Raw genomic sequence first — 16209 nt, 5'->3', positions numbered from 1 at the left:
GCTCTCCATGACCTGTTCAAAAGGCTCTTAATGGAGAAACAATCCTTGACCAACCATTAACAGGCCTGAGGTGACTGTAACAGGCCAGTCTCCCCTGCACAGCTGTGTGTACACACACACACACACCCCTCCTCAGGAGCTCCACTGCCCATCGAGGGTTACAGCAGCTTTATGGAGGGACAGCCACTACAGTCCCAGCGTTATGACTCGAACACGGTTTCATGCAAGAAGTGGGAAACACTTAGTAATCCCAGGAAGGAGTCAGTCCCACTAGAATCACAACAAGACTCTACAGTGCCCAAACCTCAAAGGCATGAGCCTACAATGCTGCATGGAGCTGGGCCTGCAGGTCAGGTGCTGCCTCTTACCTGTTCTCCAGCAGCGTCATGCACACGACCTCCCGCACGCCGGGGTTGTTGGCCTTCTCCACGGAGCAGCTTTGCAGGTTCCACGTAGCCACCCTGAAGACGGGTCTGCCATCCCTCACTCCCCCAAACATCTCCACAGAGGGGCGAGTGGAAATGATCTGGGTTGGACCCCCGGGAGGAAAGTCCAAGTCCTCGCTCTGCAGGCTTAGAGAGGTGGGGCTGGGGTGAGGCTTGGCCATGAAGCTGAGGCCACCGTTGGTATTTGTTGAAGGGGGCCTGGAGCGCTCTGCAAAAATCTGGTGCCTGATTTTGTCCAGAAAGGAGGAGTTGATGCAGTCCATCCTCACCAGGTCCTCGATACTTTTGAAGGGCCCGTGCTCTTTACGGTAGTCCACAATGCTGTTGGCGATCTTCTCAGTGATGCCACGGATGCTCATGAGCTGTGCCGGGGTGGCCGTATTGATGTTGATCTTGGTGGTGGACAGGTGGTGCTCAGAGGCCGGGTCCTTGCGCACGGAGCTGGGCGAGTGCTGCGCCGAGCTGCCCTTGCTGCTCACACAGATCTCGAACTTCACCTGCTCCAGCTTGGCCGCCCCCACCCCGCTCACCAGCGCCAGGTCCTCCACTTTCTTGAAGCCGCCGATGTACTCGCGGTACTCCACGATGTTCTGGGCCACCACTCGGGTGACCCCGGGCAGGGTCATCAGCTCCTCCTCCGTGGCCGTGTTGATGTTGAGCCTCTCCTGGTTGACGAGGATGTTGCTGAAGTTGCACGCCGCGCTGAACTTGCGGCTGTGGCACAGGTCGGCCGGGTCGCGGGGGATGGAGCGGTGGCAGCCCAGGCTGCCCCCCATCTCACCACCGCCACGGGCCGCTGCCGGAGCCGGGGGAGCGGGCGCGGGGCGCTGCCGGGGCTGCCCGCCCGCCGCTCATGGACCTCCGCGGGAGCCGGCGCGGACCGGGCGGAGCGGGGCAGCTGCGGACAGACCCCGCTCCGCCACACTCGCCCGGTCAGCGGAACCCTGCGCCCCGCCGAGGGGCCCCCGCGCCTTTCCTCGTTCTTCTTTTCCTCCTCCTCCTCCTCCTCCTCCCTCCTCGGGCACCGCCGCTCTCCGGCGCAGGAGGAGCCGCCGCAGCCGCTGCCCGCCCGGCCCCGCTCCGGCCCCGGCGCTCGCAGCCGCCGCTGCCCCGCGCCCCGCCGGCGGTAGTAGTAGCTCTGCGGGAGCCCCCGCCCCTCGGCCGGGCGAGGCGGGGCCGCCGCCGCCGCCACCGCCCCCCGGGCGTCACCCGCGCCGCGCCCGCCCCCGCCCGGGCACCGCGGGCACCGGCCCGGCCCGGCAGGAGCGGCGCCGCCGCCACTCCCCACGGAGGGATCCCGGCTCGGCCCCGGCGGGGGGATCGGAGGAGGAGGGTTGGCCTCCTCCTCCTCCTCCTTCCCGCCTGGGCGCAGGGGGACTGAGAGCGTCCCCAGTGCTGACGCCTGGCCGCTGAGGGCAGGCTTTTTCCGTGCCCAGGTCTTAGGTGTTTAGACGCTGCCTGCAGCATTACTGTCCCAGAAGTTCCCTGGGCTCGTCTCTCTGCATCTGGTGGGGCATAGGTGTGTTTTCAGACCTCATGAAAGCCTCATCAGTCATCTCCACTGGTTTTGTGCTCTCGCAGGCACTATGCTTTTATACACCAGGGTAAAGTCTGCATTTTTTCCTTTCTTTTCCTTTCTTTTCTTTTTTTTTTTTTTTTTTTTTTTTTTTTTTTTTTTTTTTTTTTTTTAAATTTAACATCTCAAGCAATTATAAGAGTGCTGAACAAACTGAAACTCCCCACCCACAGAATGATGCTTTTGGACACATTAGGTCTATATATTAGGTCTGCCTCGGCCGAGGTGTTGGTCTGCAGCATGCCTAGCCCTTCTCTGACAGTAACCACATTCTGCACCAAAATCGTGGCTGTGTATTGCCCGTGTGCCTCAACTGGATTTAACACAGTTTGTTCATGTGCTGAGAGCCACAGCAGCCCACCACAGCCCATTCTGGGGAAGCCACTGAAATATTTACCCAGTTTCTACTGCATCCAGTCCCATGCTGCACTGTCTGCAATGTTATCTGTAGCCAAATTAGCTCATTTGAAACTAGCTTGACTGTGCCCACACAGGAGTGACTGCAATGTCAATGAATCAAAATATAATCGGTGGGTGTAATTGAAAGGAAGGGGGAACTGAAAGAAAGAGCAAACATATGATTACAGATGCCAGCTATGCACCCTGATGCTGCCTTGTGCTGTCTCTCTCTATGTATTTCTTTTAGCTGCACAGAATATGGTACACATGTATTTTCAACATCAAGGCTCTTGGTTGGCCCGCTAATGAAATGAAACTGCTTGCAGTAGCAGCTTGTACATGTATTTTTCATGGCATTGTTAATGGAAATTTTTTGCTTTCACCTGAAATAAAAAGTTACATTTATTCAGCTTCTTGGCAAAGGAGAATGTGATGTGCTTAAGGGGGTGCAGGCTGCACCAGGCTTTACCAGGCTCTCAGACTGCACAGGGGCACGCGTGCTTTAACCCTGGCTCTGGATACTCTGCTGCGCATCCCCCATTTCCCTTTTGCTCGACCCAGCAGTGGAGTTAGCAAATTACCATTACAGGAATGGCACTGGCTGCATCAGGGCACTGGCTGCATCAGGGCATTGGCTCTCTGCTGGCTGCTGGAGTGCAGAAAGTGCTCACTCAGGTGATTAAATGCTTCCATGTCTGCTGGAAAGTGCTCTGTGCGCTGCGATAGCAGCGGCCAATGCAGCAGGAGTCATGCTGGGCCTGTTCCTGCTGGGACCGTACCAGCACGGAGCTGGAAACAATTAACCATTGAAATGAGTATTCTTTGCAAGGCAGTGTTATTACAGTAATAGCTCCACAAGCTGTTATCTCAATGGAGAACACACTCTTTTGCTTTCTACAGCAGGTTGTTTTGCATCGATCCAGGCTCATTAACTAAGTTTTGAAGCTGAAAAGCCCCCGAATCCATCTGAAGCATCATCTATGTTGCAGGCAGCACTAGGTTTTCTGTGTTTCAGAAAAAAAGGCAGGAGCATCTTCAGAAAGAAAACAGATGTCCCTTTTGTCCAGCACTTTCTGTTGACAGCAACTATCCAACATTTCTTGAATCTGCAGCACCAAATTAACCTGTGAGACTGGATGCAGCTGAGGAAGCAGAGCTCAGAGGGATGTAACAAGTGTCCCATCACCTAATGCTGAGTATGACCTCATGCTAATGTGAAATGTGGGCTGATGGGCGGGGGGAGAATGAGGGGATTGTCATCCATTAGCCCCAAACCTGTATTTTTTGTTCTTGTTGACATTTCCAGGAAGCTTGCTGAGATCTGAGTCAACCTTTAGCACATTTCAGGAAAGCACCAAAAGATGTTAAGAGGTCTTGAAAACTTAAACAGAAAACAAAGGGGAAAAAGATCAATCAATGGCCTGACATCATTGTTAGGCAATCCATTAATTTGAGGCAATCCATTAAAATGAGGTTCAGTCAGTAAATTATTGAAAAAACAATGGCAAAATTATTGACAGCCAGTGTAGGCAACAGAAAATAAATCTTGTGAAACCCAGGTAGGTACCAGATTTTACCTTTGATCCAATCCTGAGCTCAGTGTATGTAAATTTATTCAAGAAGAGATGGATTGATCATGGTGATCAATCTCCTGGTGATCACTGGCTGGCAGGTAGCCTCCCTGGTCTGCTTGGCACCTATCCTGGCAAGGGGCCATGAATCCAGGATTCCTGAATCTCCGTCAACCCCAACAGGTTTAGAGGGCTCTGAGACACCGTGGGTGGCTTATTCCTCAGGATCCTCAGCTTGCTGCCTACTGAGCAGCTGGCTGCTGGCCAGGGCTGGCTTAGAAACCTCTCAGTGATAGCAAAATTGAGTTTCACTGCTCTGAGGATGTGAATGGGGAGGATCTCACAGGGCCAGGCAGGCTCCAGCAGTGAGAGGTGTGGGGGGACACCCTCAAAATGCCCTGGGAGCAGCCATCACACTTCCTGCAGAGCCTTTTTGTGTTTCACTGGACAGTGCTGCAAAGCAAGGTGCTGGAGAACAATGGTTTTGCCATTTGTTGATCTTGGACTTGCTTTGCCACTGTCCACAGCCCTCCTCAACTGAACATCTCGCATCCTGTCCCCCTAATCTGGTAGTAAAAGAGGTTTCTGGATGGCTGAGTGGCACCAGAGCAAGCAACTGGCCACATGAGAAACCCAGGGGAAGGGTTGTGTCACCTGCTTGCCAGCTCTGGAGGTCTCAAATGCCTCTTCCCTTCAGGAACTCTTCAAAGAAGAAAGAGCAAAACCAAACATTTTCCATCTGAAGGAGGTTCTGCAGTACTTCAGGCCTGTAAATACAATGTTTAAGGATGATACGGGAGTGCTTGAACCAGATGGAGTGAGAGCAGGTACTGGTGAACAATTTCTTTTGTCACAATTGATGCAAAAAATCTGCATACAGGCCAATAGATTTTAAAGGCTAACTTCTTAGCATTTTAAGTTCGTCCTTAAAGAATCTATTAATCTATTTTTGCATGTTTTAACATACCTCATCTACACTGCAGAGGCTCTAAACAAATAAACTGAGTTTTATGATGAGGGATAGAAGGAGACAGAAGATATTACTCAACAGAAAAACACAGAGTTTGCCTTCAGTGTTCAGGCAGCAATTGCAGTTCCTACCAGCCCACCATGTGATAGCAGTGCCTTTTCCAGCTCTCACACAGCCTTGGGGGGCTTGGCAATCGCACTTTTACACCCTGTGTTTTCAGACCTGCTGCACTGGGCTCTTAACGGGCAATGGCTCGAAAAGGCAGCTGATTAACTGCAGTGCCTGTATTCTTATTAAAGGGAGCTATTAAAGTAATTGCTTTCTTTCTGCAAGGACATCTTCAGCAACACTTGTAACAGATGCCCGAGGGAGAAGACAGGCACTGTTTTTATGAAGACAAGTAATAACAAGTAGGAGTTAGCAATTTCATAAGCTGTGGGCCTTACAAAGGCTGAATCTTGGCGGCTCTTTCCCTTTTTGATTTTCTGGTCTTTATTAATAAAACTGAGTCTCCATTAGTGTCTCAGTGGGGTCACTAATCTGGATATCTCTGTTCTAAATGGCCATCAATATTTGTGGCTCTTTTAGAAACTTTGTATTTTTGAGACATTTCACCTTTATCAAATTCACTTGAAATTAGCCCACTCTCTAATAAAATCCCTAGGGAAGGGATGAGGGGTAGAGCAGCAGAGCACACAATCACATGAGGTTTTTCTTGGGAATCCAGTGTCTATGATGTGAGCTCTTTTTCCTGTAAGGCATTCTATACAGCTGCCAAACTTGTTGCAAAAAAAGTGATGTCACCAGTGCCGTGTTGCCAGGTTATGGGTGTCACATCCTACAGAGAAATACAGTCAGACGGGTGAGCAGAAGTGAGTCATCCTCATGCCTGGATTAGGGCTTCACTTGGCTTGGGCTTGAGTCTGAAACGCAGACCTCTGCCTTCTAGAGGAGATCTCAACCAGTGGCTCACCAGTAGGACAGCTCATCCTAGAGGGAAACAAAAGGAACCCAAGCTAGAGAACACAATCTCCAGCAGAGCGTGGGATGCATTTTCCAGTTTCCATAGACAGCAGTGGGGGATTTGATTCTCATGCCCCACATCTGAGGTGACTCAGATACCTCTTGGGGCACAAGGATAGAAAAGAACTAAAAAATCTAGTCCTTCCTTGACCCCAGGCAGACTCATTGAGGCCACGCTTACAGAAGCTTGCCTATTCCAGGCCTCCAGTGGTGGCATCTCCTGAACTTCCCAGATGAGAAACATGGGATGTGGTGGAGCTGTGACCCAGCTAATGTTTTCTTTGAGGCCTAGTCCATCCAGCCTCCAGGAAAATTGCCCATAAATCACTGCTGCGTGAATGTGGCACGAGGGAGAGTCAGAATTGGTGACTTGTGAGCCAGGTGCCTGAGCTCTCACCCAGGGCGAGCTGTCTGTGGTTCCACGCAAAGGCAAGCATCAAGTGGGTTTTTGTGGAAGAGACACAGGCAATGAGATTTTAGGCATCTCAAGAGCCAAGCAGGAGAAGAGGAGAAATAAACCAATATGCTGGAAAGGGTTGTTAGTATAGCTTTCAGCACTTCACACAGCACTTGGGTCATCAGCAGTTGTACCGTCAGCCCCTCAACTGAATAAATTACTGTTTTGCATAATTTGTAATTTTATCCTTTACCTGTAGTTACTAGGTTACCATAATTAATTTCCTTGCTAATAAATTTTAGAGAAACGTGTAAAAAATCCATATAATGTTTACCTTTTACTTTTCAAAGAGTTTAATGACCATTAGTTAACTCATGCATACAGCTTTTTAACTCAGTGATTCTGCAGTTACCGTAGCAGCCACTGCAATTCTGCCCAGACTTATATAATACTTATAACTTCTGCTGTTTGGGGGGTTGGCTTTTGGTTTGTGTTTTGGGTTTGGTTGGGAGTCTTTTGTTATGAAAATATAAGGGATTAGTCTCTACTCCTTGAACAGTTGTGTTTCAGACCCTAAAATTATTCAGATAGGCAAAACCTGGACTCTTAGTTCTCCTAATTTTCTCATCTATAAGGAGGGGTCAGGCAGGTTTCTGTGTGGTTTACTTGTGCCACGTTTGTTTCCTGTCTTTTCCCCTTCATATATATAATTCTGTTTGCTGAGAAGAAAATAAGCCACAAAGTAGAGTCAAACTTTCCCTTAGTTTCAAATTCTCAGAGATCTGCAGAGGATAGAGCCCCAGTATAAAACCAGAGCTCTGTTGAGGATCAGATCATTGGTTTATGAAACAGAAAATGTTTTGATTAAGACTCTTCACACAAAACATAGCACACTGCCTAAATTATCATCTCTGCAATGCTCTCCTGAGAAAATATGTCTCTCGCATTTCAAGTCCTGTACCAACAATTAAAATGGTTTAATGGCTTCAACCACTCCCAGCAGACTTTGAACTTCTCTGAGGAGCCTCCCTGACAAGCAGCACAAGTTGCCTCGTTGTTACAACACCTTCAGTGAAAGCTCAATCCAATTCCCATGAAGACAAAGGAAATGTCCAGAGTGATTTAAAAGGCTGCTGTGCTGATTTGGGCAAGCAGGAGGGCCTGCACTGTTGCTGGAATTGACTCATGTGGTTCTCCATCTGAGAGCCAGATTTTATTGAAATGAAAGCATGCAGGAGGAAGAACAGCAAGACAGCATAGAGGTCTCCCTCTAGGAACAGGTCCTAGAGGGACCTGTAGGATGGCTGCTTGGAGGAGACAGGTGAGCTCAGGTCAGCAGCATCTGGGGAATGGGCAGCAGAGCATCTGAGCAATGCTGCACCAGTGGAGGACAAGCAAGCCCCTGAGCACCTGGAACAGAACACCACTGAGCTAATTAAAACCAAACTGAAGGACCTAGCTTTGATCACGGGAAAGACCCTGGCACAAATTACATTCCTTGGAATGTAATTAGCTGTTCAAAAAAACCCCACCAGCATGGCTGTACCAAACTCACTTTTTTCTTTGATGGGACTACTGACTTGAAGGATAGGACAGAAAGAGCTGATTAATGACAGAGGGTGTGGGAGACCATATACTTACAAAGCTTGTGGGTGGAGTCAGAAAGCCTGCAAGGACTTGGGTGGGTTCAAAATTCGAAAGCCAGAGGGCAAAATGGACAAGATGAATTTTGGTAGAGACCTAGGGAGGAGAAATCAACATCATCCACTCAAATTGAGTATACCTGAGTCACAGATGGGTCAGGAAAGGCTCAAAAACATAAATAAGAGTCATCAGGGTGGCCCATTTAGTAGAGACCAAAGTTTATTTCTAGCTTATCTCACTAATTCCAACAGCATGATTAAGAATATAGCTGTACATTGACTCAGCTGCACTCAAGAACATGGTGCTAAGAGCCACCATGCCAAAGTATTGGTGAATTGCTGCCAGATGTCATACACATTGCAAAAACCAGAGTTCTCCCAAAACAAACCCCACAGCCCTGAAGTGCTTACTATTGCAAGGCTAGATACTAGTCCTTGCTTATGCCCAGTAATATGTACTCTAATAATTGGAAACACAGGAACTCTGAAGTTCTGTTGGACAGGAATAAAGCTTACATATTCTGGGGTGAGGAATTTGCTGCCTAAATAAAGGTTTAAAGTAGGTGAGATATTATTCTTTTTACTGTGTGTGAAGTTTTAGCTGAGGTCACATCCACAGCTCCAAACCTTGTTCCGGCCAAATAACATGTTTTGGAGAGACTTTTTCAAAGGTTGAAGAGACATGAGGAAAAATAGCTGCCACCATGTTACACAAGCTTTTGCATTGTGTCAGAGCACGAGCTCCCCACACTCTGCAGGCCGCTCATTCCTGCTCACCTGGTGTGTGCTCACCACCATGACTCACCACAAAAACAACTCAGCGCGTCTTGGTTGGCTGTCATTTCCATGCAAACACTCTGCTGGGTATTGTGGGATGTCAGTTTTTCCTGTGATGGATTCTCAGACTTTGCTGTGGTTCAGGAATGGCTCCAGCACCTCCTGTTTCAAAAGTAATCTCACCAGGTATCCTGAAATCGGGTTCTAATCCTTCTCCCAAGTGTCCCAAAGCATGCAGTTGATTAATTCTGATTTCACACCACATGTAGCCATGTCACACAGACACATTCTTGACAGCCAGTAAACGAGCCACATTCTTCCTGTGTTAGTCATGGAGCATGTCTCCTTTAACCTGTGCACTTGCAACTATGGCATGTGGGCTGCTCCTCCCATGAGTCAGGGGATGTTCTTGTCGCCTGACACTGCAAGGTGTTGGGCATCCCTGTCCTGCTACCTACCAAGTGACATCAGGGAATGCTGGTAAGGCACCAGCATGACTCTTAAGACAGGACAGATTCAAGATGGGACACTCAGTGGAGTCAAACTCAGAGAAATGGTTAGATGAATGACTCACTTAAGCTGACTAAGGCCCATCCCAAACGTGTATGTTGCTGACTCTGACTGTTTCTGACTGTGCATGCAAACTGTGGTAATCAAACACCTTTGGGAAGACAGCTGCTGCTCCTTCAGTTCATGTGCCATACTGCCATCCCAAACTGGATGAGAACTCACTCCACATTTAGGATTGACACTGAGGGCTGACTGTATGGTGGTGTTCCATGGGCTAGTGTCTTGAGCTTCAGAGTGTCACTACTTACTTTGGATGTGCTCATTCCCTTGGTCTGCCTGACATCCAGCATTGCCTTGGCAAAGTCATAAGGCTGCCCACACACAGTTCACCTCTTAGACCATTAGATTTGCCAGGTATGGCTTACCCTAACCAAGCAAGCAGTTGTTACATGCACTGTCACCTCCATGCTGCACAGGAATGGGGAGACTGATTTTCACCAAGACAAGTCATCACTCCTACTATTTATTTTTTTCACCTGCAACTTTTATCATGGTGTTTCACTGCTTGCCATTGTTACTCCTACTAGTATCCATCACACCAATTGGAGTTTGCAGGTTTCTAATGGCTGCTGGTGAAACTCTGCGAGGTCTTTGGATCTGAGCCTGCCTCGCACACTGTGCACGAGGATCTGCCATCTGCGCTGTCCTCGTTGAGTCCAGCCCTCTCTAGTGTGAGTGTGACTAGCTGGAGAGTGGGGGATTGCCCGCTGTGAGAAAGGGTATCAGCATGTGGCCCTCCCAGGGGCTGCTTGGAACAGGCAGCCATGCGCACTAAGAGCTGGCAAGGGCACTAAACTGCATTCACATCAATCGATCTTGACACCACCTGCTTCTGAAAGGGCTGATTCTTCCAAAGACAAACACTTGAGGTTTCTCCCCACCTTTGCCATAGGTTGAAAAGAAGTGGGGAAGGAGTTTTGCTCTGTCTGTATTCTCTTTTCTCAATACTTTTAGATAAGGTGACACAAACTTGCAGATTCCCTTTGGATTCAAGCTAGTCATTGTTTAAGGCACAATGATAACTCTGTATCACAAGAACAAGTCATGAAAGAAACATTGTTAGAGAAGAAATCCTTCGAATCAGAAAGGCACTGTGTTTTGTCCTGCATTAAGCTCTGAATTTCATTTGGTTTTGCTGGGTGGAGGCTGTGGCAGGGAAAATGTTGGGTGCACTGCCCAGCAAAAACATTCCACCAACTCACTGCAGGATCATAAGTCAAAGTGGATACCAGAGACAAATTCTCTGCAGTGTTTGCAAGTCCCTCAGCAGTGGCAGGGACGCTCTTCCCCTTGGATTTCAGGAAGGGTTAGAGATTCCCAAGAGATCAGGCCAGGCGTGGTGCATGAAAACAAAAAGGCAAGACAAGAATTTGTGTTAGCATAAACCAAATAGGGGAAAAACACAACAACAAAAACAAACAAACAACAAACAAAAAACCTCACCCAAACAGAAAACGGTAAAAACCATCTGTTTATATAAGGTCAAGACAGGTTTCTTTCACGTGATTCAGGAATTTCACAGTGCTTCCTCTAACTCACATTTTTAAATCAAATTGTTCAAAAAAATTGCATCAAGAAGTTTCAAATTCCAGAACAGGAACATGCAATAAAAAGTCAACTATAATCTTGGTTTTAAATGTTAAATTAAGCTTTTAAACAAACAAACAAACAAACAAACAAACAAATTAGAAAATTTGAATATCCCAACAAAAATTCCTTGATTAGCATAGTTGCTCTTGCTCAAAGTTTTGGATGTTTGTGATGTCAAACAATTGCTCTAAGCTCATTATTAAAAACAGCCCCCAGACTTTAAAAAAAACAGCATGAAAAACCTATAATATTTGACTGATTTATGTTGCTAAAGGAATCATCATTATAGTGTGTCACTTTGTATGATCAGATATTTAATGCTCACGTATTTTAATCTCTGGACAAAAAGTACAGAGGCTACTCACAGCTAAGATATCCAACACTCTTCAGAATGTCTTCCCAGTTGCCTCTGACTTCATTTCACAGCTCCTTGATTCATATGGTGTCACCACAAGAGACTTACACTCAGGTCCATTTAATATCGAGGAGCAAATTATCAAGGAGAAACTTTGCTTCCCATCTTCTGTGCCACCAACTCACCTTTCCCTTGGCATCCACCCCTGATCCTCAGAGCTGTTTATGTCCTGGAGCTGGCACTGACAGAGGAGCAGCAACAAACCCTGAGCTGGATGAGGAAGCATGGGATGGCACAAGGATTTCTCTGGGTATCCCAGCATGCTCCCACTTTTATCTCCTCTTCACAGCTCTGGTTATAAGGCAGTGCCAGCTCACTGCTGTGGCATTTTTGCTCTTCCTGACAAGGAAGAGACTCCTGCCTATGCTTCTGAGGCATTAAAGCTGTGTTGAGATTCAAGTTCAGTGCTCGGATTGCTGAGATGGAGGAGAGTCCCTTATGCCTGGATGCAAGAGAAGAAAATCCATTACTGCTAACCATGGTGTGGCTATTAAGAGTAATAGAACTAATTTTAATAGCATTAAACTCTTGAAATGCATTAAATTTCAGCAGAAAATTCTGGGTGATCTTTCCCCTGCAGATATGCCCATGACAGAGGTGCAGCCCAAGGGCAGGAGTCCAGAGAACCTGAGGAATCACCATCCTTGGAGATTTTTGAAGCACAGCTCTTTGTAGTTCCAAGTAAATTTGACCAGAAGGTCAGACTAGATGATCTCCCTTTCAACCTAAATTATTCTGCAGCTTTGTAGAAAATGGTGGTCTTGGACTTGTTGGCATGATAAACAGGAGCTGGGGGAGGATTTGGTAAGCTGCAGAGAGCACAGATATTGAGAGAGAGAAAAGGGAATAGAGCAGGAGTTGTATGGCATTGATAGTTTCATATCCATTCTTTGCAGATCCGTGGGGATAACCATCCCATTTTAAACAATAAAGTGGCTTACAGCTGTATGGTTTGGGGTTTTTTAGTTAAAGAAGATATGTGATCTAAGCTGGATCAAAAAAAAAAAAAAAAAAAAAGAAACAAGCAGAAAATCCTCATCCATCTGTTCTCAAATAATTAAGATTTGTTTCTGATTCTGCAGGAATGGATATAGTGATTTGTTAATACTGTATGAATAAAATCCACAAGTTCTGAGCCAAAGCTCTGTTGAAATGGTGCAGCAGAGAGACTCCCTAGTCAAGGGAGTCACCTTCTGTGGGAGGACAGGAACCTTCTCTGGAAAAGGAGAAACAAGGCAGCTTGCAACCAGCGACATCACAGAGCTCCTATTCTGCTCTCACTCTGCATGTTATATGGGGTTAATTTTAAGAGAGAGAAAAAAAAACTGCAGGGCTGCCTTAGCCAAACAGGGAGAAGGTCGATCTCTTCAGAACAATGGAAGCAAAGAGAACTCAAGGGAATTATTCATCTTGTAAATGGAATTTGATTTTCTAATGCGAAGAGAAGGCTTTAATTGCAGCAAATTGAAACAATAGAACATTTCCTTACTAAAAAGTTGGAGGGCTTTTTGTTGCTATGATTACTATGTGAAGGGGATGTTTGTGATTAGAAGCCCTAGCCATTATAGGAAGGTTTTACTTCAGCCAACTACTTTGTAGGAGTTACCATAATTGACAACGGGAGTGTTTTCCCGTAACTTACTGCTCTTACAGACCAAACACAAATGCCATGATGTGTGATGTACTACACTGGAACAGAAGGGGACAGATACCTCTGGGGTTGGGAAAGAAACACTTTCTTCATTGGAGAGCATGGCCCCAAAGAGAAGCAACACAAAAAGATCTCCATCTGCCACAGCAAATGGAATTTCCCATCCCTCAGAAGAAATATTTCAAACACTTAAGTCACATTATAGTTCTGCCCAGTACTGCACGAAACATCCTTGCTAGCTCATGGTCATTACATTTGTTAGCACCTAAAAAAAAACCCCATTATTTTATTGTATTTATTATGACTAGTTGCATTACTAGGATAGCCCAGGGCTCAGTGGATATGATATGGTACGATATGATATGATGATATATGATATGATACAAAACATTCTGGTCTGATGTTCAAGTTTAAAATGTTTATTTTAAAGTTTATGCCATAGCCACACTCCCATCATGTGCTGGGGCCACATGTACTGGTTGCTGGCATCACTTTTGGAAACAGAGGTTCCAAAGCTTGAGAAAACTGAAGGAAAAGAAGAAATTCCCACACTACTGTGAGACTTTCTGAGTATGACAAAAATGCATGCTGTGTTTCTTAGAGGCTGCAGTCACATTAGAGCTTAATTACATTAACATTTAATGCTTAAAAATGTCAGGAAAGGACTAGGGGGGAAAAATAAATCAGAACTCAGGGACAGAGACAGATGAGATGCACACAAGTTTAAATGCTGGATTTGTATTCCCAATGAGGAACTGTTACCATTATTTTTGCCTCATGCCAAACTGTAAAAAAACTTTGTGTGTTTAATCTTAAAATGCCCCCACCTCCAGCTTGCTAAGCTAGTTGAAGCTAACCAAATTGAACTGCCACTTGAAAATGACTTTGTTCCCTGAAATGTTGTTTCATAATGAAAATTGTGATGGGGATAAAACAGATCATGCTCTTCTGAGGTCTCAGGGCTATCAGCCACGCTCCATTTAGCCTTAGCAGTCATCTGAGCAGGAGCTTCAATCTCTTTCACAGGGAGTAGATGTGCTCAGAGCTGACTTGGCAACTGATGCTCTGCCTGCACAACAAGGAGTGAGTCTAGAAGGCTGCTGCTCATGCTCAGCACCTTGTTTCTTGAGCCATGTAGCTCAGAACCTTGTGCCTTCGGGAGACTGGCGCCTGTCAGGCTGAGAGGAGACTGAGCATACAGTCAGTGCATCCAGCTGAGAGAATACAGAAGCTCTACATGGGGACAGTCCCTGCTAATGGAAGAGGTTCTATGCTGCCATTCTTTTAGTCACAAGATTTCTTGTCACCATGATATTTTCTGAAAAATCCTCTTTGCCTAGGATTTTCTCCTGGAAAGCTGAGAGGCCTCAGAAGAGAATGAAAACAATAATTATCTGATTGCTTGGGAATGTGGTCTGGAGATCATTTACCAACAGGTGCATCTTTGATTGGTTCCATGTGAATTTTTAAAATTAATTAATGACCAATCACCATCAGCTGTGTTGGACTCTGAGGAGTCAGTCACGAGCTCTCATTATCGTTCTTGTTTAGCCTTCTGATGTATCCTTTCTCTTTCTTTAGTATAGTTTTAGTATATCATTAATAGAATAGAATAGAATAATAAATCAGCCTTCTGAGAACATGGAGTCAAATTCTCATCTCTCACCTCATCCTGGGGACCTCACAACACCACAATTTCTCCAATCAGCAGCTGTACAGAAGACTGATCCTGGTTATCTACTTCATAAAAGCCAGATGGAGTGTTTTTCAAGCTCTTATTGAGGAACAACTTGGGATTTTTTGTTTTTTGTTATTGTTTCAGTTTTTTTAATTATCATCCCCTCAAATATTAGTGAGGATTCCTACAAAGTATAAGTTGTGCAGTCCTAGAAAGTCCAGTAAAAGCCTGTGTTTTGTGTTATTTGCTGAATGATTCTCCAGTGGGATCACATTGCCAAGAACTTGGGATTTCATAGCAAAGTGAAATTACACATTAGAAGAAAATGCCCATAAAATATGTTCATTTTTAATGAAGACATTAAAAAGCAACTCAGAGCTTTGTCTCCTCACTTCTGTGCCCAGATCATTACATTGCTACCGTAATGATCCCAAGGGTGGGAACCTGAAGAAGAGAGAGGCCTCAGCGTCTCTATGTTAGTGAGATTTCAGGGTTTTGATCTCTTCATTTAAGAAATTACTTTACAGTAATGGATAATAATGAAAGTAAAGTGTCTGAAAAATTTAAGCATAAATGTTTTTGAGTGGGGCCAAGGACTGTATGGCTCATGAGTCTCCTCACCATACATAAAACCCTAAGAAGGTTCTCTCTCAGACTTTGGCCAGCAGGGCAGTGGCCTGAGGTCTGAGGCAAATGAAGCAAAGGATCATGAATCTCTGAACACAGCCAGAGAGGGGTTGTAGAGCAGCACACAGAGTATTTAATCTTTCCTCTCTTCTAACAGCAAGGTTCAGACATAATACGTGGGTATCCTGTGTGTCCAGGACAGGACACACAGGGGAAAACCCTTTAGGAAACTACCAGGGAAGGTATTTTCTGGAGGTTTCTGATGACCTCAAGCCACATTAACAAACTCCTCAGAGGCACTTGCTCTGCATGATCCAAAAGGAGCAGGTCTGAAAAATTAAAAACTAACCATGTGGGAATAATTTGCTGAGGTCCTTTGCCCACTCTTTCTAATCTATGTGCTTAAGGAACATCACAGAAATGTTTCCTCATAGCACCTTTGTTGCAATGGAAGTGCCATTAAGCTCTTTTTACCACTGAAAAACAGGGGAATAAAATAAAATGCTTGAAGTCTCAGAGCTTGATCTGTCCCAGGCTTTCCCCTTGCCCCTGGAACTAATGCAACATACAAGCAACCCTGTGAAGTCAAGCTGGGCAGGATAGAAAATTGGAACAGCAATTTGTTTTGAGAAACACCATTTGGGCACTGCATTTATCCTGCATGAGTCAAAGCAAATATTTTCTTCCTTCAGTACCCTCTCCTGCCAGCTCACCAATTTATCAAGACAATATCCATAGAAAGGTATTTCTGTATGCATGTGAAAATTAAATGTCATTGTACTGTAATGGCTGGTGGCATGGACATATATTGTATTTGAATCCTTGCTCATTATGGTTTTATTTCTGGACTGTGAAATCTTGGCCACCTGACTCTTA

General features: G+C 45.8%; 1 protein-coding gene across 1 annotated transcript in view; it reads right to left on the bottom strand.

Moving 5' to 3' along the window:
- EEPD1 (endonuclease/exonuclease/phosphatase family domain containing 1) overlaps window positions 1-1250 on the bottom strand; it is a 62778-nt gene extending 61528 nt beyond the window's left edge. Inside the window, exon 1 of the mRNA XM_063156950.1 lies at window positions 369-1250. Within this exon, the coding sequence (XP_063013020.1) occupies window positions 369-1222 (854 nt within the window). The 5' untranslated portion in view covers window positions 1223-1250. The remainder of the gene's footprint in view (window positions 1-368) is intronic.
- Between the last annotated feature and the right edge of the window lie 14959 nt (window positions 1251-16209).

This window comes from Melospiza melodia, chromosome 1 (assembly GCF_035770615.1).
Source record: "Melospiza melodia melodia isolate bMelMel2 chromosome 1, bMelMel2.pri, whole genome shotgun sequence".
Classification (NCBI taxonomy): Eukaryota; Metazoa; Chordata; class Aves; order Passeriformes; family Passerellidae; genus Melospiza; species Melospiza melodia.
This window is presented reverse-complemented; position numbering and strand designations above follow the sequence as displayed.